Genomic DNA, 26,638 nt, shown 5'->3' with positions numbered 1-26,638 from the left:
AGTTTTTTTGCTTCAAGTCTTTTTCGACCGATGGCACAAACTCGTCGAAAAACCATGATTTTTAAAGGTTACAGTCCATCCAAGCAGATTTTTGATTTCGATAATAAACCGGCAAGGAAGATAAGTTTATATTTTTGAATGCCCTTGGCTTCTTATATTTGCCAATGACGAACAAGGGGAGCTTGTGGGTACCATCTGCGTTGCTACAAGGAATGACTGTTATTCTATCTTTTACAAGTTTCGTTCCTACCATGAATTCGTTTGAAGTTGTGAGCGGCTTTGTTGGCAACATTTTAAAGTTCAGCCCTGTCTCATCGATGTTATATACTTGGCAGTGTAACAGTTCATTTTCTTCTACAATTTCTTGAAACTTAACAGAAAACTCCTTAGCAGCTGTGGCATCGGCAGATAGTTTTTCACCGGAAATAGAAAAAATTGGACACCATGACGGGTTTTCCAACGATCAATCCAGCCTTCACTGGCAGCAAATTTGCTTTCGGCTTCCAGTTTTTTGTGCAAAACTATCGCTTTTTCTTTGAGAATTGGCCCGGATGTTGGAGTTCCTTTCCTTCTTTCTTGACAAAACCACATCCACAATGCGTTATCAAGCAGTTCAAGTTTAGGCTTTTTTAATGTTTTGCGATTCTTCAGAGTGTTTTCATCATCAATCGTAACTGTATAGGATTCAGTGTCTTTCCGATTCTTCCTCCAACCCTTAACTGTCGTAACACCTACATTCAGTCCCTTTGCAATTTTTTGGAGCGATTCTCCTTCGTCCAGTCTTTGTAGCACTGCTAATTTTTAATTTAGTGAAAGAGTTATGTGTTTACGTTTGAATCCAGACATGTTGAAAAATAGACAACTGTACACGCAATAAATCTACAGTAATAAGTACTGAAGAGAACACGGAATAAAGTAAACGACGACGTCTTTTAATCCCAACAAAGGATAAAACTGCACAATAATGTATAGTATAACAATATGCACAATGATAGACACCGCAACAATGGCCCGACAGGTGTCCAGTCGGTGACAAGTCGGCACAGGCTCGCGAGCCTGAGCATGGTCGGACTAACCGGAGTGACGGACCATCCAAGGTCAGATTAGAGGGGTTCTACTGTACATATCCAGTAGAGTGTGTGTGTGTGTGTGTGTGTGTGTGTGTGTGTGTGTGTGTGTGTGTCTGTCTGTGTCTGTCAGTTTGCTGTAATCTTTATTGTCTTCCCTGTAAAATAAGTTTCCATTCCCATTTGTGATGACTTCACACTTATAAGAATGTTAAACTGTAATCTTTCCACACTCTCAAATACACCCCCCCCCCCCTCCTATTTTTATGTAGATACTGAGATAATTTTGAGTGGGATTCATCTTGGGGAAACTGCTTCCAAGAAATCAATCCATAGCCTTTCTAGATATGTTGTGTATCTTTCTTTCAGGCCTTATAAATGAATGCAGTTCTTTATGTGTGTAATTATTTTCATAATGTTCTCTTTTTAGTGTCCTACTAGTGCCACTTTTTAACCATTCAGACAGGAATCTTCCATATTTTAGCAAGACACAAAATAAACTAGGCAAGTGAACATTCATAACAGATTAAGATTAATATGGGCCACAATTCACAGGTGCCCTCAGGGACTCAGCATTCGTTTGCTGAGAATGAGCTTCACGACCCTCAGGGTTCCTGAGCTGGGGACTGGTAAGCACTGCCAGTCCCATCACCATAAGTTCTGGGCATGCTTCAGCAATCACTGTACAGCATGGCAGGTGAACATTGGGTGTCACAGGGAATGGGGACCTTAGCTTGACCACCCAAATCACGAGGATGGTAAAAACCTGTATAAACAATCCCTCAATCTCAAAGTGTGCTGCACACTGATGAGATGCATGGCTGTTGAGATGGAACAGTCATTAGCGGGGCAACCTACGGGTAACCCGCCACTCCTCTGTTGTATGAGGTTTATCTAGGCACATGGGACTCTGTCTAGGTGGACTTTTAAATCTCTAGCTGCTCGTGACACCAAAATGAATCTTTTGAAAGTTTCTTTTCCTCCTCCTGAGCAGAATGAATGGGCCTATGGAAGGCACCAACATCCATTCAGATGAGAGGACTCAGGTAGCCAGTCCTCCAGTAAACAGTAACAGAATGCATGCTGGTTGTCAGAATATGCTTATCGTAGTTAAGAAGAAAGAGGGTATCTTTGATAAAGTTTCATTGTTTTGTATACAAGAAAGGTTTAGAGGGCATTGAGGGAACTTTAAAATCCCTCAAGCGCTTATGGAATGGGATGCTCTTGGTCAAAATGTCTAGTTCCCAACAATTGAAGAACCTCACGAAAGCTCAATGCCTTGGGAAGTATGCAATTGAAACCGAACTGCACAACACCATGAACAACAGCAAAAGTGTTGTGTGTTGCAGGGTTCTTGTTGACATCCCCTGAGAAGAACTGAGAGCCTACTGGTCCTGGGAAGGCACTATGGATGTGCACAAAATTCTGAAAAGGGTGAATGGCAGTATTGCCAAGTCAGACACTTTTATTATTACATTTTACAGCAGCAAGCTTCCGGAGCATGTCAAAGCAGGTTTCCTTCATCCAGGACATAAAAACAACAAAGCACATTCCATATAGTGAAGCAGATATTATCATGGCTGCCACACCTGAGGGACCAGAAAGCCAGAGCCCAGAAGACACTACATATTGTGAAGTGCCTAAGCCTGTCTGCTCAAGATTGTCTCAAGAGTTTACTGTCTTTGACGCAAAATTATATGCGACCTTGCGAGCAATCAAGCAAATGAGACGTTCTTCCAGTGCTAAATATATTGTCATTTCAGATTCTCTGGGTGCCCTTCACTCTCTACAATGTCTGTACCCAGCAGATAAAGTAGTTCAGAATATCCAGGATGTCTTCCTCCAACTATGATGATTGAGGAAGGAGGTATCTTTTTGCTGGGTACTAAGGTCCATGTGTATTGTGGGGAATGAAGGGGCAGATCTAGCAGCAGAGGAGGCATGTCGTGATTCTCAGGTAGTTCAGTGTACCATCCTCATGCATACTACAGGCTCTCTGTTGAGAACCAGTCTTGCCTCAGCGGAAGGATGAGAGGCTGGATGTGACAGACAATAAGCTCCATCTAGTGAAGCTCACAGCACGGCCGTGGCATACCTCCTTCCAGCCACATTGATGACCCAAGTTCCTCCTTAGTCATCTTCGCATAGGCCACAACCCTATGACGCACAACTTCTTGTTCCTGTGAGAGGGCCCTCTGATGTGTGGTGCTTGTGGCTGAACTACAAATAAAACACATTCCAATAAAATATGGCGCACAGTGATCGATCAGTGGGCAGTGGCGGATTTGTTAATGGATCTGTCTTTCATTTTAGATAACAGTCAAATGAATGTGGTTGGGTTTGAAGTTTTGTAAATTGTCCAACATTTTTCCAAAGATTGTTGGGAGGTGATTTTAATGCATTAACAGGACGACTGGCTCACCCATGTTTTTTGTAAGTGAGCAGCCAGTCACATTTCCATGTGCCTTTGTTTTAGTTTGTTTGTCATTGTGTTTTAATCTTGTGTATAGTACCTTTTACTATTTCTCTGTTGTCTTACTGCATATGCGATATAATGATTAAGTGACCAATTTCAGTGAGATAGGAGTGAGCGCATGAGTGTGCAACAACTTTAGAGATCTTATTGACATTTTTTTTGTTTTAATGAGCATGAGGGCATTGATAACCTTGCAGTTGAGTGCCCGTAACCTCCACACACACACACACACACACACACACACACACACACACACACACACACACACACACACCCTACTAGTTGGGCCATATGAGTACTGATGACAGGCAGATTCAAAGTATCATCACCTCACATCACTCCTCTTTCAAGCTTTATGGATTTCCCTTGTTGAACTTACAGAACATTGAGCTTCCTAAGTTATCAATTGATCTTTTTGAAGAAAAGGTAGTGTACATTGTAAATTTCACTGGAACTATATGTATTAGCTCAAACTTCACCTTGCCGTTCTGCGAGTATGGGGAAGTGTTTGTAATGGGTAACAACAGATCACCAGTGAAGACCCACCGTCCATTTCATAATATAGAAAGTACGGATAAACATTTTCATTAAAGTGTGTATTCAGATCAATTGTAGGAGGTTAAAATAATGTTGAGGTGTGTGTGTGTGTGTGTGTGTGTGTGTGTGTGTGTGTGTGTGTGTGTGTGTGTGTTTTGTTTGTTTATTTCCCTTTTTAATTTCAGTATTGATTAAGAAATTCACATTAATTGGTAGACAGGGAAAAGATACTACCCATCACAATTACTGGTAGCATTGTAGCACATAGTTTTAGGATTCTCCTATGAACTAGGATGTTGCATGAAGTATCTGTTTAGTTTTGTAAAGAAGTAGCTGGAACCCACAATTTGAAAGAAGAAAGCAACAAACTGATACCAGTTTTAATTTTTTCAGTTCTTTCTACGGCTGAATTATCTGGAAATGCATAGAACATATGGCTGTGCAGCCAATCCCCAACGAGCTCGTCCTCTGTGTGATTTCTGTGGGCGCAAATTCTGTCAGCCTCAGAAACTGAAGGTTCACATCAAACGTATGCATAGTGGTGAGTTGGTAACTGCAGGAAACCTGGTATTGTCTGATAACTTTAGTCCTCTTTGTTAACTTGATTTTGTTTATCTTTAACGTGTTTGAGAAAGAATGAAAGAGCAACATAAAGTGGCAATGCCTCCCATGTCTTACTTTCCTGCCCCTGTAGAATTTTGACTGCTCATTCTGCCCTGGTTTCCCCAACATTCTCATTAGCAAATCTGTCCTTCAACAGACAGAGACTGCTCATTGTATTTGCCAACTGGTGTAATCTGTGGCAGATCAATGAAATAAAGAAAAAAGAATGAGCAGACATAGACAGGCTGCACCGTTAACACTCAATACAGTATTGCAATATATACTGTTCGTTTCAAAGGAATGACTTGAATCCTTGGTTTCATTATGATTACTGCACTATTTTTGAAAGGGTGACAGAGCTCCGCATCAGGAATTTAGTTCTTCTCACATTACACTAGTTAATGTCAATCAATGTTTCTATTATCCTCTCATTCTCCTGCTTGGGTATGTCATATCCCAGTAAATACAATTTTTCAGCATGTAACAATTGTTTCTCCATTATTGTAATTTATCACATGTTTACCTATACAATCTGAAAATCTGTTTTTAATTTTCCAATTTTTTTTCCTTGTATTGCTCAACTACTCTTCTCTTTTTAATGCCGTGCTTCACTTTCCCATCCCTGTCTGTGTTTCTCTCTGCTACATTTCTTTCTCACCATCTTCTTCTTTGTATCTGTCTTAATAGCTGTCCTCTCTTGTGTTCTTAGCTTCTCAGCTCTCTCTCTCTCTCATGGACTATAGACACAGTTTTACTTCAAAGTTATTATTAAAAGGCATTGTTAATGCAGATGGTGCATTAAGCATGTAAAAGGAAAGCTATGAATAAATTACAAAATTCTTTGATAAATTACTGGTCTGCGATGGTCTGTAGGGAAGGCTATAAGTGATACAGTCATCAATGGCAATACTGGACAACAAGCTCCTGATGAGTACAAAGTGAAGAATTTATTCAAGGACATATAAATAACAAATATAAAGCTGGAGGTGACATAGTGGTAGAGCTCCAAAAGCTTCAATGTCAAAAACATTATGCAGCTATGGATGTTGCAGTTTGTCACTTTAAAAAATCCTACTGCATCATAGCTGTACCATTACTGAAACTGTAGAAGAGTGGATGAAAACTAACAGTCAAAGCATAGAGAATGAAAAATCCAGTATGTGTTATATAATTCTATATGAGAATCTAGCATAAACACAACAAAAAATTAAGATTGATCATATTCGCCACATGGATGTGGTGTTCAGCAGCAGACACTCATGTAAAAGGCACACAGTGCCACAAAAGTTGTTACATGGTGCATGATTTGCAAACAGATAGTGTGTGTATGTGCAGTCATTCGAATGTGCTTGGGCAAAGAGGTAGGTGGCAAGAGAAGAATATATATGTAGAGAGGAAAGATGAACAATGAAAAAGGACCTATTGTATTTGTATGCCTGGTGCTCGGTGCTACCTTCAATTGATGGTTAGTGGTATATCCTCAGATAGATATGTGTAGTATTATTTGTCTCGTAAACACTTGAACAAGATGAAATATAACATTAGTTTTATTTAACTGTGCCCATGAAAAAATTGTTGTAGAGTGATACAGAAAATCATATGAAGAGGATTCAGAACTGGGAGAGAAAAAAACAGTTAGAATATTTCGATTGGCATGCACAGATAATATATTAGGCTTACAAAAATGTCTGTAAGTGAAGAATAGTTCTGAAGAGCTCTACAATAAAGTAAAAATGACTACATGTTACATACAAGAAAACAGAATGTATGACAAAAATTGAAAAGGCTCCCAGGAGTTTTGGGGTTAATAGAAGGAATAAAAGTTCTTAACAAGGTGATGACGAGTAGCTATAGCTAGGAGATCAAATAACAAAGGCACTTAACAATAAGCTGCCAATAACACAAGAGCTTAAAATAAAACATCTAGACACAGTTATCAAACCTTCATGCTTGCCTGCAGCAATAACTGTACATAATTGGAAAATGTAGGGGGGAAGATATAAGAAGGAAAGAAAGAAATATGTTGCTATAAATCTTGAACCAAAAAGAGGAAGATACACTATGTGATCAAAAGTATCCGGACACCAGGCTGAAAATGACTTAAAAGTTCGTGGCGCATTCCATTGGTGATGCTGGAATTCAATATGGTGTTGGCTCACCCTTAGCTTTGATGACAGCTTCCACTGTCTCAGGCATATGTTCAATCAGTTGCTGGAAGGTTTCTTGGGGAATGGCAGCCTATTCTTCATAGAGTGCTAGATTGAGGAGAGGTATTGATGTCGGTCAGTGAGGCCTGGCATGAAGTCATTGTTCCAAAACATCTCAAAGGTGTTAGGATTCAGGTCAGGACTCTGACCAGGCCATTCAATTACAGGGATGTTATTGTCGCGTAACCGCTCCGCCACAGGCCGTGCATTATGAACAGGTGCTTGATCGTGTTGAAAGATGCAATCGACATCACCGAATCGCTCTTTAACAGTGGGAAGCAAGAATGTGCTTAAAACATCAATGTAGGCCTATGTTGTGATAGTACCATGCAAAACAACAAGGGGTGAAAGCCCCCTCCATGAAAAACGCCACCGCACCACAACATCACCGCCACCGAATTTTACTGTTGGCACTACACACGCTGGCAGATGACGTTCACTGGTCATTCGCCATACCCATGCCATATCATCAGATCACCACACTGTGTGCTGTGATTTGTCACTCCACACTACAGTTTTCCACTGTTCAATTGTCCAATATTTACACTCATTACTCCAGGCGAGGTGGTGTTTGGCATTTACCAGTGTGATGTATGGCTTATGAGCAGCCGCTCGGCCATGAAATCAAAGTTTTCTCACCTCGCACCTAACTGTTATAGTACTTGCAGTGGATCCTGTTGCAGCTTGGAATTCCTGTCTGACAATCTGGATAGATGTCTGCCTATTACACACTATGACCCTCTTCAATTGTCTATGGTCTCTGTCAATCAACAGACGAGGTCGGCCTGTACGCTTTTGTGCTGTATGTGTCCCTTCACGTTTCCACTTCACTGTCACACCAGAAACAGTGGAAATGTTTAGACGTATCACAACCAATCATGTGATACGTGACACCCAATCACCTGACCAAGTTCGAAGTCTGAGTGTTCCGAGGAGTGCCCCATTCTGCTCTCTCACGATGTCTAATGACTACTGAGGTCGCTGATGTGGAGTACATGGCATTAGGTGGCACCACAATGCACCTAATATGAAAAGCGTTTATTTTTGGGGGTGTCCAGATACTTTTGATCACATAGTGTAGGTGGAATAGACTGTGACTTAACAGGATTGCAACAGAAGAAAAAAGGAAGAATTCTTGAGTAAGAGATAAGTGCAATTTTGTATTAATTTTGTGGGAATGGACAGCTACCCATTCTGGAAACATCCCCCAGACTGTGGCTAAGCCATGTCTCCGCAATATCCTTTCTTTCAGGAGTGCTAGTTCTGCAAGATCCGCAGGAGAGCATCTGTAAAGTTTGGAAGGTAGGAGACGAGATACTGGCAGAAGTAAAGCTGTGAGAATGGGGCATGAGTCGTGCTTGGGTAGCTCAGATGGTAGAGCACTTGAGTGCGAAAGGCAAAGGTCCCGAGTTCGAGCCTCGGTCTGGCACACAGTTTTAATCTGCCAGGAAGTTTCATTTCACATGACCATTGCCTCTTTTTAGGAACCATCATGGGACCAACAACTACTTTTAAAAAAAGTGTTAACGTTTCTCAATTTCCAACTTCATGTCTGAAAAATGACATTTCTTGGTTTGTTAACAGAAGTAACTGAAGCAATGGTGACGATTTGAAATATTAAGCAATATAAGGGCAACTATGCTGGGAAAGAAAGCATTTAAAGTGGACTGTCGCATGACATACTGTCTGCAGGTGCTAAGTACTCCAGGTTTACAGAGTGATCTCTACTACAGTTCTTTCAGTTCATTTGTCTGTACCAGATTTTTGAGTAGATGCAACTTGTGTTCCAGTTCTAAACATTGAAACAATTTCACAATTCAGCTGCTGATACTTTGGAATTTGCCCCTGAATAAACATCTTTTACTTGAACAGAAATTATCATTCGCCCCCCCCCCCCCCCCCCCCCCCCCCCCACTCCCAGGAAAAAATTATCTATGCCCTCTGTTCCTTTCCCCATTTTAGTCCAATGTTGCATAATCCTCCCTCAGAAACTCCTAACTACTTCTGATTTCTTCATGCCAATCAGATTCCATCTCTTTAACATGCTACCATTTTGTAATTTCTTCAGCTTCAGTTTGCAGTTATTAAACATAAATTATGGTCAGAGTAGGTAAAAAGACGAGGGCTAGTAGATATCCTTGGTAACAGAAGAAATATTGAATTTAATTGATGAAAGGAGAAAATATAAAAATGCAGTAAATGAAGCAGACAAAAAGGAATACAAACGCTTGAAATATGATATTGACAGGAAGTGCAAAATGGCTAAGCAGGGATGGCTAGAGGACAAATGTAAGGATGTAGAGGCTTATCTCACTAGGGGTAAGATAGATACTGCCTACAGGAAAATTAAAGAGACTTTTGGAGAAAAGAGAACCACTTGATATTCATATCAAGAGCTCAGATGGAAACCCAGTTCTAAGCAAAGAAGGGAAAGCAGAAAGGTGGAAGGAGTATATAGAGGGTCTATACAAGGGTGATGTACTTGAGAGCAATGTTACGGAAATGGAAGAGGATGTATATGAAGATGAAATGGGAGATATGATACTGCGTGAAGAGTTTGACAGAGCACTGAAAGACCTAAGTCGAAACAAGGCCCTGGGAGTAGACAACATTCCATTAGAACTACTGACAGCCCTGGGAGAGCCAGTCCTGACACAACTCTACCATCTGGTGAGAAAAATGTATGAGACAGGTGAAATACCCTCAGACTTCGAGAATATAATTCCAATCCCAAAGAAAACAGGTGTTGACAGATGTGAAAATTACTGAACTGTCAGTTTAATAAGTCACGGCTGCAAAATACTAATGCTAATTCTTTATGGACGAATGGAAAAACTGGTAGAAGCTGACCTTGGGGAAGATCAGTTTGGATTCTGTAGAAATATTGAAACATGTGAGGCAATACTGACCCTACTACTTACCTTAGAACCTAGATTAAGAAAAGGCAAACCTACGCTTCTAGCATTTGTAGACTTAGCTTTTGACCATGTTGACTGGAATACTCTCTTTCAAATTCTGAAGGTGGCAGGGGTAAAATACAGGGAGTGAAAGGCTATTTACAATATGTTCAGAAACCAGATGGCAGTTATAAGAGTTGAGGGACATGAAAGGGAAGCAGTGGTTGGGATGGGAGTGAGACAGGGTTGTAGCCTCTCCACGATGTTATTCAATCTGTATACTGAGCAAGCAGTAAGGGAAACAAAAGAAAAATTCAGAGTAGGTATTAAAATCCATGGAGAAGAAATAAAAACTTTGAGATTCGACGATAACATTGTAATTCTGTCAGAGACAGCAAAGGACTTGGAAGAGCAGTTGAACGGAATGGACAGTGTCTTGAAAGGAGAATATAAGATGAACATCAACAAAAGCAAAATGAGGATAATGGAATGTAGTCAAATTAAATCGGGTGATGCTGAGGGAATTAGATTAGGAAGTGAGACACTTAAAGTAATAAAGGAGTTTTGCTATTTGGGGAGCAAAATAACTGATGATGGTCAAAGAAGAGAGGATATAAAATGTAGACTGGCAATGGGAAGGAAAGCCTTTCTGAAGAACAGAAATTTGTTAACATTGAGTGTAGCTTTAAGTGTCAGGAAGTCGTTTCTGAAAGTGGTTTGTATGGAGTGTAGCCATGTATGGGAGTGAAATGTGAACGATAAATAGTTTGGACAAGGAGAGAATAGAAGCTTTCGAAATGTGGTGCTACAGAAGAATGCTGAAGATTAGATGGGTAGATCACATAACTAATAAGGAGGTATTGAATAGAATTGGGGAGAAGAGAAGTTTGTGGCACAACTTGACTAGAAGAAGGGATCGGTTGGTAGGACATGTTCTGAGGCATCAAGGGATCACCAGTTTAGCATTGGACGGCAGTGTGGAGGGTAAAAATCGTAGAGGGAGACCATGAGATGAATACACTAAGCAGGTTCAGAAGGATGTAGGCTGCAGTACATACTGGGAGATGAAGCAGCTTGCACAGGATAGAGTAGCATGGAGAGCTGCATCAAACCAGTCTCAGGACTGAAGACCACAAAAACAACAAAAACATGGTCGGAGTCCACATCTGCTCCTGAAAATCCCTTGTAGTGTAATAAAATCTGATTATTAAGCCCTTGTCTTGTCATTATATAATCAGTGTGAAACCCTCCAGTATTGCCAGGTCTCTTCCACATATGTAATCTTCTTTCATGATTCTTAAATCAGGTGTTGTCGCCTCATCAGCACAGCTAGTAGGCATGTGAGCTTGTACTACTGTGGTGGGTGTTGGTTTTGTGTCTATCTTGGCAACAATAATGCATTCACTATCCTGTTCATCCTATTTCATTTTTCATTATTAGGCCTACTTACGCATTATCTGTTCTGTGTTGATAACCATGTCCTGAACTGACCAGAAGGCCTGTTCTTCCTGCCACCCCACTTCACTAATTTCCACTATATCTAACTTCAACCCATCCATTTTCCTTTCTACATTTTCCTAATGTGCCTACTTGATTAAGGGATCAGACATCCAACATTTTTGCCAATAGAATGTGTATTGTTTTACATGTTGACGGCATTACCCTGAGTTTATGCCATACAGTAGAGTTGCATGCACGAGAGGTGTGGGGGGGGGATGATAATGGCTAAAGTTTCCTCTTGCTTTCAGATTCCTGCAGTATCATAACAGAAAGACCATGTTGGCTAATGTTACAAGGCCAGATCAGTCAGTGATTTACATCTACTGAAAAGGCCTCTGTCCCTCTTCAGGATTCATTTGTTACTGTGGCCTCTCCGTAAATAATCCTCAGTTGTGGATGCCATCTGTATCATTGAGGCAAGCAAGATGCTCCACCTCTCCAAGGTCCATGGCTTACGTAGTCTTAAAATCTAATAAAATAAATTGCTGTTATAGGAATTTAATCAGTTTAGTCTGTTAGTGAGAATTTCGGGAAATAATTGATGTTGACTCTTATATTGTGGATTCTTGGTTGCAACTGACTTTTTACATCAGAATTAGTCGGTCAATTATTGTTGTCCTATCCAGAACAGTTCAGAAGAAATTACATTAACAGAATTGCAGTTACCACTCTCTCAGGCATATGTCAGCTTACATTTTATATCAGACTGAAACGACATATGTTTCAAACACCAAACTTGTTTGCCAAGTTACGCTAAACAGAGTTGCTGGTGGGTGGGGTTCCTAAACTGAGCATTTTGAGATAAGGCACTATTAGTCAGAAACAAAAATGTTTCTTTTCTTTACATAGAAAATATACAGCTTTCAGGAACAACTTAAAGACCTGTATCAGCTGTTCAAAGTTATGACCACCGGATTGTATGCTTATTGATGAACCATCTTTTTGCAGTCCAACACCATCACCTTAAATTCTACTGTGCAAACAATTCTTTGCCTAGAACCTTGGCCAACTTTCTGTAACTTGAACAACCTAATTCCTCATAACTTTGTATCCACAGTGATAAATTTCTTGGAATTAAGATTATACCTGCAGCAAAGCTGTATTCTCTACATTCATTTGGCTTTCCGGTTACTACATTCATGTGCACGATCCATTAATTGCACATATACTAGTTCCTGCAATGAATAATGGTGTGTGGTGCACACCATAAATTGTAAATAGTGATAAACTCCATAATTGACAAATCACAGACAGCTCAGTATTGTTTTTTGAGGTAGTGCTACCAACACTGAAGTGGAAAGCACTTATTTGTTATGAAACAAGCTGTTTACAAATATGTGCCTGACCCACATTTAAGTCATCATATGGCCTAAAGTATTCATTTTTTATCACTGGTTTTTAATAGCAAAAAATCAGTTTCATTCTCTGTGATCTGCGTAATTTTGATACTAATCATTAGGGACATCCGGTATGAATGCTAGGACTGTCTTAACCCTTTCGCCACAGTGAACTTCTACAGAAGTTGGGAGCAAATGTGTCGTTCAGCTCGTGGACTGCTGCAGTATTCGAGTGCAGCCCGTGCTGCCCAGCCGGTGAACTGCTGTAGCAGTTCTGCCTCGCGTCATATTTCTCCGCTTCACTACTCTCGACTTGTGTCGAAGTTTGACATAAGCACCATCTAGCGGCTTTGTTCAGCCTGCTTAACTGCTCATTTGCTGCCTTGTTTCTAATCTGAAGTGATGTGTTATTAGTTTCTACTAGAAGTGATATATCAGATAAGTGATGTACTGTGGACAAAGCTCATTCTCTCATACTGCGTAGTGACTCCGAAGATGAAAGTGAATCATTGTCTGAATCTGATGATGAACATGAAACACCTACTGTAGCTGCTTCTACATCAGGTTCACGTGCTACTCCATTGACGTCCCCAGACTTGGATTTGTGCACAGACATGACACACAATATCAAAAACATTAGTGATTTGTATAAATATTTTCCTGAATAAACATACAGTATAATGTCCAATAATTGCGACAAAACTAAGTGTGTGAAAGCAGGAGAGAGTAGCGCCGCAGGGAGCACGAAAAATGTGCCGTACTGCGAGCATGGCTGAGTGGGTCTAGCGCTCGTCTACAGCACACTACGCATCAATCACATCACCAGTGTGAAAGAATTGATAGGGAAATGATTATCAACACACAAAATTCAAAGTAGTTCACAAGTTGCACCTTAAATAAACAGAACTAGAATTATTGTTGAAGTATCTGATCTTGTGCAGGATTCACTGTCTTTCTGTTATTTTGGTAGGTGTTGCAATTTGAGCTTTATTTTGTTTTCTCACTTGTCAGTTTCATTATCATGGATACACATTTGCTTGATGACTTTCATTTTGTTCCAACAATTTTTCAGATATGGCTGAAGTCTTGCGAGAATTCCAGTGTAAGATATGCCTCAAACTCCTTGGGTCTCGTGCAGCCTTACAGAGACATATGAAAGAAGTCCATCACAAAGATATTGTTGGAGCCTGCACATGTGATCGTTGTGGCAAGATGTTCCAAAATAAGTCTAATCTCAAGATACATATGTTGACACATTCTGGTGTTAAACCGTTTAGGTTTGTTGTGTATTCATAATTTAATTATTAAAGTATGTTGAAACCTAGTAAATTATTCTAAAATTAACTATTTGTTGTCAAATGACTATGAACTGCATATTGTATAAAAATATTTAAATGTATTTTTATTTACATCCCAAAAACATTTCTGCTATATTGCACAGTTTCAGTCCATAGTACAGTTTATCAGACCTCAGTACAAATATTCTGTGTTTCACTGCAAGTAAGAGTAAGTCAAAATTATTGCTTAAAATTCTTTTGAATAAAATGCCAGCACCAGTTGCACTTTTGCAACTGGTGCTGACATTTCATTTAAAACCAAGACTGCAGTTGTGGAACATGCATCAAGCTGTCCCATATGCTTGACAAGAGCGAAAAGTTTCTGCTAATATCATTTATAATCAATTGTATATAAATGCACTATGATACAAGTCATTGCATAAACTAATTTTTCTTTCATTAATGTTTTAATAGCGAATTAACAAAGTTTGTTTCTGTGGCATAAGCATCATTTGCCTTTGATATCTGCCTTTTGCTACCACTATGAAAACTGTTCTTGTTATCTCACTAATACATATAAGATGGAGAGAGATAATAAACAGTGAGAACTGATGATTGTCCCTGGCATTGTGTGGGTAGCACTAAGTGTTGTCTACCATGGGATGACTTGTTTGGTATTGAGGTAATTTTATATATGGACTACTCTGTACAGCTGTGAGTAAAATCCAGTGGACAACATTAGGTAATTGAATGGTAACTCCAAATTCTACAATTTAAGCTACGCACATCGGGAGGGTTCTCAGAGGGTATGGTGTAATCGACAACCATCATCATCATCATCATCATCATCATCATCATCATAGTTCAGTCAATTTGCACAATATGTTTATAAATTATGTACACAAACCTTCCTTGGGAATCAGTCTGTCTATTAGTGGAAAACCAAACTGTGGAAAATACATAATTGAATAATGGCAAAATGAAAAGGGTAGATTGCTAATCACCATGTATCGGAGATGTTGAGTTGCAGACAGGCGCAACAAAAACACTGCTAAACACACAAACTTTTGGCCAGAAGCTTTTCTTATGAAATAGACAAAAAAACAAAAAGACACACACACACACACACACACACACACACACACACACACACACACACACACACACAAAACCACTGTGTCTCGCTGGCCTCAGTAGTCTATTTCAGAAGAAGGCCTTCTGGCTGAAAGCTTACGTGTTTACTGATCTTTTTGTTGTGCCTGTCTACGACTCAACATCTCAACTATATGGTGAGTAGCAATCTATCCTTTTCATATTGGCACTCAATGAAAACCAATATATCAACAAAAATAATCTGTTTTTGAAAATATAATTGGATAGATAAAAAATCTGCTCACCAGTGGCAGTAAATCTGCTCACCAGTGGCAGTAGGAGAAAACACACATAAAGGCTAAAGAAATGTGCATGCCTTCAGGGCCAATGGCTCCTCCTTCTGCCAGAAATGTTGAAGGAAAAAGAAGAGATGAAGGAAAAGGACTTGCATGGTTCACTAAATAGGGAGAATTCAGAGAAGCCACTCAGAACTGCTCCCCATTTCTTAAAACCTCACCAGTCCTTTCCCTTTATCCCTCTTTCTTGCCACCCAACCCGACTGCCAGAAGAAAGAACCATTGGTTCCAAAAGCTTGCACATATCTATAACCTCTATATACATTTTCTCCTGCTGCCACTCAGCGAGTAGATCTTATCATCTATCTAATTATATTACATAAATGAAAATACGTGCAGTAGTTTGAGAGATACATACAGGCAGAAAAACACAGCGAGGGACTGTAATTTACAACATGTAGTGATATTATAACTGATGAATAGTTCTTATACATAATGACATTGTTTTCACCTTAACTATAAATCTCAATAGGTCTCTTCTTTAATATAAGAACTATTTTTATAGAGAATGGCAATAAGGAAACTAGCCTAGAGAATGTTTATAATTCTGACATGAAATAAGTTACCCTAGTGAAACTGCTCTTTACAGAAAATTCTGGAAGAAGCCACCATAGAGCTCAATGAAAGATTTCTGTCAGCTGCGTTGTCACAAAATGCTAAGAAGGATGTCGTGCCAGATTTGTTTTTGCCACCTTGTACTATTTTTGAATAATATTACCTATCTTTTAACTATAATTCTAATGAAACATGAGTTTTCCATTTTACCTCGTTTGTTTCAAATACTGATAAAAGTAAAACAAGGTGTACACCACCAAAAGGTTTGGAGAGAACAAAGAATACTTCTGCTGGTTATGAACTGTCGTTGCTCTTGACAAGTGCATAAGAAGCAAACTGCACTGTTCACGTGTGTTCACTTCGAAAATTCTTTTAACAAATGGAAATTTGTTATTGTTAGGCATTATTTACTCAGTCAGTTTGTCCAAAGGTAAAAGTAAGACATCATCCCTGTACTTTGGAGATCCCTTCCCCCTCTAACTCCTCCTCACCCATTTTTATAAAAGTTTTTGACAACCGGCAGTTCAGCTTGGCCTGGAATATACCTCCTTACAGAACATATCTTCCTAAGTGACCTGATAGTGTAAATGACTTCTATTTACATTTCTTCAATAAAACTGAAATTTCATCCTAGTCTGTAGATGCTTTTCTGTGCAGCTATTAAGTAGCTTCAGAATATGTAACCACTAAAAATATTGGCAACAAGAACTAACTAAAATTGTCCTTGACCTGAGGGCTGATTAGAGAATGACAGCCAGTTATAGGGGGACCCACATCTTTAACATGAGCTCCAAACCTTGGTGCTACTTGTCATTTTTCCCATATTCAAATAATTGTCAGAGGTGAAAGAACCAATAACTGACAGAGAAAGATTATAATACCAAATTAGTATTGAACCGTAAACTTTTAGATTTGTAGCCAAACGCTTAGTATCTCTGTCTTCAATGCAGAGGGATCTGGATTCAATTCCTAGACCCCTTCTTAGATTTTGTTTTCTGAGGTAGGGAGCCCCTTGTGAGGCCACATAAGGAGCTGCTTGAGTAAATAAGCAGCACCAGCAGGTTCATCTATTGGCAGTAACAGCTGGAGGGATTGATAACATGCTGATCACATGTACCGTGATCAGAGATTGCTCCTCGTACCACCTTGTAGGCAGCAGTCGACTTGTTTGATCTGGCCTGAGGCCTAAGCTTTGTGTGGTGCTTACCTTATCTTTAGATCTGTAGTCTGACACTTAACTTGTTTAATCACCAAGCCACACACTAACAAGATATACAGGGTGATTCAGCTAAGCTGTTCACATCAAAAACTGTTTTTGTACATTAACTGTACCACGGTGTTTGTAATCTACATTTATATATTCTTTAAGTCGTTCCATATCTGATCACACCTAGAAAATGTATAAAATAAAATTTTAAAATTATTTCTTTAACCCTTTAAGGTATAGTAATTCTGTTTTCACCCAGATTGATCGTGAGAAAGTGTTCATGAAGTGACATATAGTTTCTTTTCGTGGCTCTATTAATTGCAGAAATATTAGTATCAGCATTGCTCTACAAAATGAAGCTGTTGTAATTAATGTTGCCAGTATCGTAATTCTAAAAGACACAACTACAACAGCATTTCAATCTCCAAAATCTGGTTGCTTGTTTTGAAGAAATTATAATATTTGTAACTTAGGATTTACGTGTTTTGAACATTAAACTGATTGCTGTCTTATCAGGAAGTTACTGATTTCATATGAACTAACAAAATGTGTAATGTCAGCTGAGAAGGAAATCAGATCGCAGGCAAAGCAAAGGCGCTTCAGCTATCAAAATTTTAGCAGTATATTGTCTAAACATTCCTGAATTTACTGCCTTGCTAAAAGGCTCTCAGAACTGAGAGCTGAATGAAACCTGTGGTAACAACCACCAAAATAATTAATGAGATATGGGATGTACATCAGAAAGACAGGTTAGATCCTATAGGGGGCAGAGTGTTTATTGTAATTAACAAAATTATTGTGTTTGTTGAGGCTGAAATCAAATCCAATTATAAAGTTATCTGGATATGAGTGACTGGTCTAGATGAACATGAGTTAACCCCATTTCTGATGACCTCGATGTCAGTGGGACCTTAAACTCTAATCTTACTTTCTTCCTCCCTCCCTCCCTGTTAATCGGCCGGCCGAAGTGGCCGTGCGGTTAAAGGTGCTGCAGTCTGGAACTGCAAGACCGCTACGGTCGCAGATTCGAATCCTGCCTCGGGCATGGATGTTTGTGATGTCCTTAGGTTAGTTAGGTTTAACTAGTTCTAAGTTCTAGGGGATTAATGACCTCAGCAATTGAGTCCCATAGTGCTCAGAGCCATTTGAACCATTTGAACCCAGTTAATCATTGGATGTTTTGACCAGCCACTCTGTTCTGCTGTAACAGTCATAAAATCATTCAAAGAACGTCCACTCTCAGTAGTGCAGAAATACCTCAATCTTTCGTTTTAGTTGCGGACAACATAAATGTATAGAATGTACCCTGGGATGTTTATGGATTCAATGCAAGTGATGTTACCGTGGACATGGACGTGAAGTAGTTGCTCACATTTTCATGGAACATCTTCACAGTTAGTATGACAACCTATGTGAAATGGAAATATTTTATATCTTATCAACTGTGTCGGTGTGAAGAAGGAATTAGTCATCATGGTGTCATCATAGCAATGATGATTACTAAAGTTATTAAATCCATTAATAAGGTTAGGAGTGTATTTATGCTGGAAAGAGCAGATAAGCAGTTGTTAACACCTTACTTAGAAGTGAGTGGACATCATTAAGTTCCAATATAATGGATGTATAGGAATTATGGGCAAAGCTTAAACTGATTGTAGATCACATTCTAGAGAAGTATGTGCCAAGAAAGCAGATTAAGGACTGAAAAGACCCATCATAGTTTAATAATGAAATTCAGGAAATGCTGAGGAAGCAGAGACTGTTGGTTCAAAAAAGAATGCACGGATGTCAACATGTGAAAGTTGGTAGACTAATGTACCAAGATTGATGTGGACTTGCACCACTGTCCCTTGTGTTTAAGAAATCATTCATGCAGCGGGATTGTACAGACATACCGTTGTTTGACTATGGCACAGACTCTCCTATGGAGGACATAATAATAGACAACCCTGGCATTGAGAAGCAACTGAACGATTTGGAAACAAGTAAGTCACCTAGTCTGGATGGAATCCGAATTAGGTATTACAGAGAGTATATTATTCCTTCCCTTTCCTATAAAAGTTAAGTGTTGATGGAGTTATATGTATTTAAGTATTAATGTCTTTTGCAAATTCTATATATGCTTCACCAATCTTAAGAACGTGGGACTAATTTTATTGAGATGAAGTGAAAAATGGCTTGAAATGAGTTGGACTGGCTACACAGTCATCATGCGAGCCGGAATATTGAGATGGAGTGATCTGTTGCAATTGATGAAATAATGTTTTCAGTCGTATTCAGGCTTGTAGCGAGCGGCTCAGTCGCCTTCCAGTTCCATGCCACATATTCCTGAAACTGCTACAGTTTAGGTGAAATGAGAAAAGTATTGGATTCAGCCTCACCCTGAATTTACAGACAAGTCTTGAATTTATTGACTCCATATTATTAAATTACATCCACAATATTTCACAATAGTAACAATGGCATCTTTCATTCCATGCATTGCAACATTCCAGCAGCTAAAATGTAAATTAACAAAAAGATCCCAATAATAACTATTTCTTTAACATTATGCTGACAACAGAAGAATGTAGCAAGACACACAATGCATATAGATTGACTAATACAGTTAGTGCTGAATCATCATTGTCTTTGGCCAGTAGTTTGACACTTCACTACATGGATACAAAGAGTTGAATGTTAGTTTTCAATCTCATAGAAAACGTGGTATTACAGGAGTTCTCTACGACCTTATAGCGAATATCTCACCCAGCACAAAGTCCCAAGTGATTAGAAAAAGTGGAAGTAACTTGTATGTATAAGAAGGGTAAAAGAATTACCCCACAGAATTATAGACCAATATCCTCAATACCATTATGCTGCAGAATTCTTGAACATATCCTGAGATAATATAATAAATGTCCTTGAGATGGAAAAACACCTGTCCATAAATCATGATGGATTTAGAAAGCATCACTCTTCCAAAACTCAGGTTGCCCTTTTCTTGCATGATATCCTGCTAACCATTGATGAAAGGCAGTAGGCGGAGTCCATATTCCTATATTTCCTGGAAATCATTTGACGTGGTGCTGTACTGCAGACTCTTAACTATGGTCCAAGCATATAGAATAGTTTTCCAGATATGTGAGTGGCTTGAACACTTCTTAAGCATTTGAACCCAATTTGATGTCCTCGAAGGCGAATGTTCACCAGAGACCTGGTTTTCTCCAGGTGTGCCCCCAGGTAAATGTGGTAGGACTGCTCTTGTCCATGATCTGATGCGTAGGGCAAGCAGCTGTCTGCAACTGTTTGCTGATGCCGCTGTAGTACATGGGAATGTATCATTTTTGAGTGACTGTAGGAGGTTAGAGGATGAATTAGACAGAATTTCTATTTGGTGTGATGAATGGCAGCTTGCTCTAAATGTAAGTTAATGCAGATGAGTAGGGAAAAATAACCCTATACTGTTACATACAGTATTAGTGACATGCTGCTTGGCTACATCACTAAAGTTAAGTATGTAGGCATAATGTTACAGAATGATATGATGTGGAATGAACACAAGGAATGTGAAGTAGCGAAGGCAAATAATCAACTTCAGTTTACTGGGACAATTTTGAGAAAGTGTAGCTCATTTAACCACCAGGTGACGTTAAAAGAAGACATGGAAGCAATTTAAAAGCTAGATTTGTTACATATGTATTTGATCAACATGAAAGTATGAGGGTCGTTCAATAAGTAATGCCCCATAATTTTTTTTTTTTTTTTTTTGAAAATCCATTAATATACATAGACGAATGTCCTTGGTGCTTCACATTTGATGTTTGTTCTGTGCGCTGGTCAAATTTCGAACCGTTCTGGCAGATGTCAGAGCCGTAGTACAGTGCCAAAATGGCATCTACATACGATTTGCTAGGAGCAGTGTGCTGTTATTGAATTCTTACGTGCAGAAAAAGAAACTGTGCTGAACATCCGTAAATGTTTGTGTGCAGCATATGGCAATGCTACAGCTGATAGGAGTAGAGTTGGGCAATGTGTAAAGAAAGTTACAGCTTCAGGAAATGCAGAAACAGAGCTCCATGATCAGCCATGCTCGGGACATCCTGTCACAGCCACTGCTCCAGACATGCTAAATCATGTAGATGCCATTATTTGTGCCGACTGGTGCACCACAACTCGACAATTGGCTCTACAGTTGTCAGTCAGCATTGGAAGTGTGTCTGCAATGATCGAGACTCTTGGATATTCGAAGAGGTGCTCACGAAGGGTTCCACAAATACCCACAGTGGACCAGAAGATTAAAAGAAAGGCCATTCCATCTGAATGGTTGGAGCGTTTCGAGACCGAAAGAGTGGCCCTTCTGTCACGATTGTTATGCGGGACCAAAGCTGGGTGTGCCACTTTGTGCCAGAAACAAAAAGGCAGTCTATGGAGTGGCATCATCCTCATTCACCACAAAAGAAGAAATCCAAGACAACCCCTTCTGCTGGAAAAGTCATGGTGACAATCTTCTGAGATTGTGATAGTGTCATTCTCGTGGATGTGATACCAAAAGGGTCAACCATCAATTCAGAGGCAAACGTGAAGACTTTGAATAAACTCAAGAACCATTTTTGACATGTTTGATTGGACAATGTTGCTCCAACATGATAATGCACGCCCACACACAAGTCTGAGAACCCAGGAACACGTCACCAAATTGGGTTGGACATCAATGCCTCATCCACCCTACAGTCCAGACCTGGCACCCTCGGAATTCCATCTCCTTGGGCCACTTAAAGATTCTCTATGGGGAACACATTTTGAAGATGACGAGTGTGTCAGTCATGCAGTGAAAACATGGCTACGCCTTGCTTTCACCAGCAAGGAACACATGCTCTTCCACATCGCTGGCATACAGCCATAGAATGTGATGGAGACTATGTAGAAAAATAGGACATGGACAAGACATGTTGATGGATGTTGTCACCAAATTCTGACTCTTAACAATAAATATATTCTGAGGAAAAAAAATGTGGGGCATTACTTATTGAACAACCCTCATATTGTTGAGAAAATTCAGACAGCAGGCATTTCTAGGTGACTAGACAGCAGGCATTTGTAGGTGACTAGACAGCAGGCATTTGTAGGTGACTAGACAGCAGGCATTTGTAGGTGACTAGACAGCAGGCATTTGTAGGTGACTAGACAGCAGGCATTTGTAGGTGACTAGACAGCAGGCATTTGTAGGTGACTAGACAGCAGGCATTTGTAGGTGACTAGACAGCAGGCATTTGTAGGTGACTAGACAGCAGGCATTTGTAGGTGACTAGACAGCAGGCATTTGTAGGTGACTAGACAGCAGGCATTTGTAGGTGACTAGACAGCAGGCATTTGTAGGTGACTAGACAGCAGGCATTTGTAGGTGACTAGACAGCAGGCATTTGTAGGTGACTAGACAACAGGCATTTGTAGGTGACTAGACAGCAGGCATTTGTAGGTGACTAGACAGCAGGCATTTGTAGGTGACTAGACAGCAGGCATTTGTAGGTGACTAGACAGCAGGCATTTGTAGGTGACTAGACAGCAGGCATTTGTAGGTGACTAGACAGCAGGCATTTGTAGGTGACTAGACAGCAGGCATTTGTAGGTGACTAGACAGCAGGCATTTGTAGGTGACTAGACAGCAGGCATTTGTAGGTGACTAGACAGCAGGCATTTGTAGGTGACTAGACAGCAGGCATTTGTAGGTGACTAGACAGCAGGCATTTGTAGGTGACTAGACAACAGGCATTTGTAGGTGACTAGACAACAGGCATTTGTAGGTGACTAGACAACAGGCATTTGTAGGTGACTAGACAACAGGCATTTGTAGGTGACTAGACAACAGGCATTTGTAGGTGACTAGACAACAGGCATTTGTAGGTGACTAGACAACAGGCATTTGTAGGTGACTAGACAACAGGCATTTGTAGGTGACTAGACAACAGGCATTTGTAGGTGACTAGACAACAGGCATTTGTAGGTGACTAGACAACAGGCATTTGTAGGTGACTAGACAACAGGCATTTGTAGGTGACTAGACATTAGGCATTTGCAGCTAACCAAGACATTAGGCATTTGCAGCTAACCGGACATTAGGCATTTGCAGCTAACCGGACATTAGGCATTTGCAGCTAACCGGACATTAGGCATTTGCAGCTAACCGGACATTAGGCATTTGCAGCTAACCGGACATTAGGCATTTGCAGCTAACCGGACATTAGGCATTTGCAGCTAACCGGACATTAGGCATTTGCAGCTAACCGGACATTAGGCATTTGCAGCTAACCGGACATTAGGCATTTGCAGCTAACCGGACATTAGGCATTTGCAGCTAACCGGACATTAGGCATTTGCAGCTAACCGGACATTAGGCATTTGCAGCTAACCGGACATTAGGCATTTGCAGCTAACCGGACATTAGGCATTTGCAGCTAACCGGACATTAGGCATTTGCAGCTAACCAGACATTAGGCATTTGCAGCTAACCAGACATTAGGCATTTGCAGCTAACCAGACATTAGGCATTTGCAGCTAACCAGACATTAGGCATTTGCAGCTAACCAGACATTAGGCATTTGCAGCTAACCAGACAACAGGCATCTGCAGCTGACTGCAGAATAATTCTACTGCCACCAATGCACATGTTTCATATGAACCATGAAGGTGAGATAACAGAAATTAAGACTCACCCGGAGGCATATAGACTTGTTTTTCTCTCACTACATTTACAAGTGGAATAGAAATAGAAATGGAGTATTGTGATGCAATGATAATTATACAAAAGGGTAGGATAAGAAAGTTAGCTTTCATTCCCTGTGTCATTAACATGTGGAATGCTGGTTAGTTTGTAAAACTAAATGCCTTCCACAAACTAAGTGAAACTAGATGTACTACTTCCTTACAGAGAACACAGAAGTAAAATTAATCTGTATGAACAAAGGTAATCCAACAGACGATGTCCAAAATGAATGACTGTTCTCAGTGTGTGCTAGAAATTCTTATTGGAATGGCACTGGAATAGTATGAAGGTTGTAAGGAGAAAGCGTGCAGTGAGCAGAGTGTGAAACAATGTTCTGGCAACTGTTGTACACAATCCACATGTTTCATCCAGAGAAACTGTGAGTGCCTCCATAGTAAGTCAGCCCTGTGTTGTTTACATTCTGTGCACAGAGAGCTTCCATACATATCATGTCTAACTTCACCAGCTTATTAATCAATGGGACTGCAGAAAACACATGGAATTCTGTTGCTTGTTTCTGATGTAGAATCAGGACAACGGGTTCTTTCTTCAGAGAAATCTCTTTAGTCAAATTATCAAAAGCTGAATGTAAGAAATAAGCGTTATTGGGTTGCTGAGAATCTGCTCTGGCTGAGGTGGGTTGAACATCAGAGGCAAAAGGTTGTTAATGTTTGCTGTTGGGTTATTGGAGACTACGTGATTGATCCTTGCTTCATTGAAGGAACCATAACCCTCTAGCAGGTGCACTTGTGTATAAACTGTGCCAACCAAAAATAAAGTTGTTTTGCACCATTCCATTTTTGTTTCACAATTGCGAGCCCATATCTATTCCTTCGTTATTGTTTCAACTAACACGGTAGTAAATTATGTTGTCGTATGTCCAAATAAGCAGCAGTAATATAAAATAAACAGTGAGCTAGGTGTGAGAAAGTTTATTTTGCTTGCAGGAAAATGACCCAGATTATGATCCAGCAGCAAAATGCAACAATGAGGCAATTGTCTACAAGATAATTAGTAATCAAATAAAGGGTTGGCTGGGATCTGATGCAACTGATTTGTTTAATGCTTCGAGTGAGTCATGACGTGGGGTATCACTGACTGTGGCAACAGAGTGATATAATGAAAGTTTATTGCATTATTTTTTAATTAAACAGCACTTTAGCTCATATTATGTAAGTTTATTTCATCACTATTTAATTAAACGAAGATCAGACAGTGATTTTGTTCATGTAAATTTACTTTGGTAACGTAAAGACAACTATTCTTTACAAGTGTACAAAGTACACCATGCATGTTCATTTTACAAAAAAAGGCATGGGTTAAGGGTTCAAAGATACAGACAATTTATTACCAAAGTGCTACTGGCTCTCCTAGAGGAAATACCACTTTAAATATGTAGATGTGGTAACAGCAAGATTGGTGCCCTTCTCATTACTCACTTGTGGCTAGGACAACACTCGCCCATTTATTTCCTGGTCGCTGAGTAGGATGTGAAGACATTATCAATTTTCCTATGTGTCCACCTGATTTGTTACCACTGGATCTTTTTTGTGTTGGATAAACTCTAAAGATGAAGTCCGTATAAAAGTTCCACTGGCCCAAGAGGATTTAAAAGAACACATTGTTGTAGCATGTGGAATGATATTGAAGAAATCTCTCCAGTCTTTCCAGAAGTCCTTGCATCAGTAACTGCAGACGTATATTGCAGTAGGCGGAATTTCAAAGACATGATGACATAAATTGAATATTAAGGAAGTGTTTATGGCCACATTGTGATTTCCTTTTTGTTGCTTTTACAGATGTAATTTTGCACTGTAAATGTGTATTTTGGCATTAAACGGAGGTGATTTCATCTCTGATCACACAGGTCACTTCAACTCGTGGTCATGAATTTCTCCAGAAAAAATATGTGTTAGACCTGGCAGATATTTAGCATTAAAGCTTCCTCTTCATTGTGTTGAAATTAGGTTAATACCCACACACTCATTGGCTTACAAATTTAAGACAAAAATATGAAATTTAAGTTAATTTTTCCACTTAATTTCCTTTTTTTCCCCCTCCCCCTCTAATTCGGAAAGACGCAGAACACTATCTTTTCTGTCCATTACCAGATGCTACTGATGCAATTATAAACAGTGTCTTCTCTGCCCCATGTATATGTATTATGTAAATATTTATTACTAAAAATGTAAAAGAATTGCATTTTTACAAGTTTTTATGAATTATTTATTTGAAAACCCCCATCCGAAAACTTTTGAGAATCACACAAAATATTGTTTGGTTAATATGTTAGTAGTAAGTGCAAACACTGTGGGCAGTATTTTTCTGTGTAAAGTGTTAAAATTTTTTAAAAATTCTGTATATTTCGCATCACTGAATTTCTAGTGTAAATTATGCATGTTGGCAATACTGTTTCCAGCACTCTTCTGTTTACAACAAATGAATGAGAATTTGCAGTTAAACCATTCTGCATCGAGTTTTGTGGTTGGTTTGAACTTTTTGTTAGATACAATGTCAGTGAGGAAATACAGTGGTGAAAGAGTGAGGTGTGTGGACTAAGAAAAAAGACACTAGAAGATAGTTTTTAAGAAAAGTGAAAAACACTTCACAGTTTGCAGAAATATCTTGGTCCTCAAGTAAAGGTATTAGCATCACATCCATTGTGCAAATTTAGTGACAGCCCACTTGAACGATCACCATCACCCAAATGCGAAACTGAAAAAGACACTGGAAATGTTTATATTCCTAGGTGTGAAGTTGTCGATGCATTGAATGTTAGCATTTT

At 39.5% G+C, this 26,638-nt stretch overlaps 1 protein-coding gene across 1 annotated transcript in view; it reads left to right on the top strand.

Moving 5' to 3' along the window:
- LOC126473304 (uncharacterized) overlaps positions 1 to 26,638 on the top strand; it is a 130,558-nt gene that overhangs the window by 70,831 nt on the left and 33,089 nt on the right. The window contains exons 7-8 of the mRNA XM_050100278.1: positions 4,474 to 4,621; positions 13,697 to 13,901. Coding sequence (XP_049956235.1) covers positions 4,474 to 4,621; positions 13,697 to 13,901 — 353 coding nt within the window. The remainder of the gene's footprint in view (positions 1 to 4,473; positions 4,622 to 13,696; positions 13,902 to 26,638) is intronic.

Source organism: Schistocerca serialis, chromosome 4 (genome assembly GCF_023864345.2).
Source record: "Schistocerca serialis cubense isolate TAMUIC-IGC-003099 chromosome 4, iqSchSeri2.2, whole genome shotgun sequence".
In the NCBI taxonomy this organism is placed as follows: domain Eukaryota; kingdom Metazoa; phylum Arthropoda; class Insecta; order Orthoptera; family Acrididae; genus Schistocerca; species Schistocerca serialis.
Note: the sequence above shows the minus strand (reverse complement) of the source record. Positions and strands in the feature narration are given on the sequence as shown.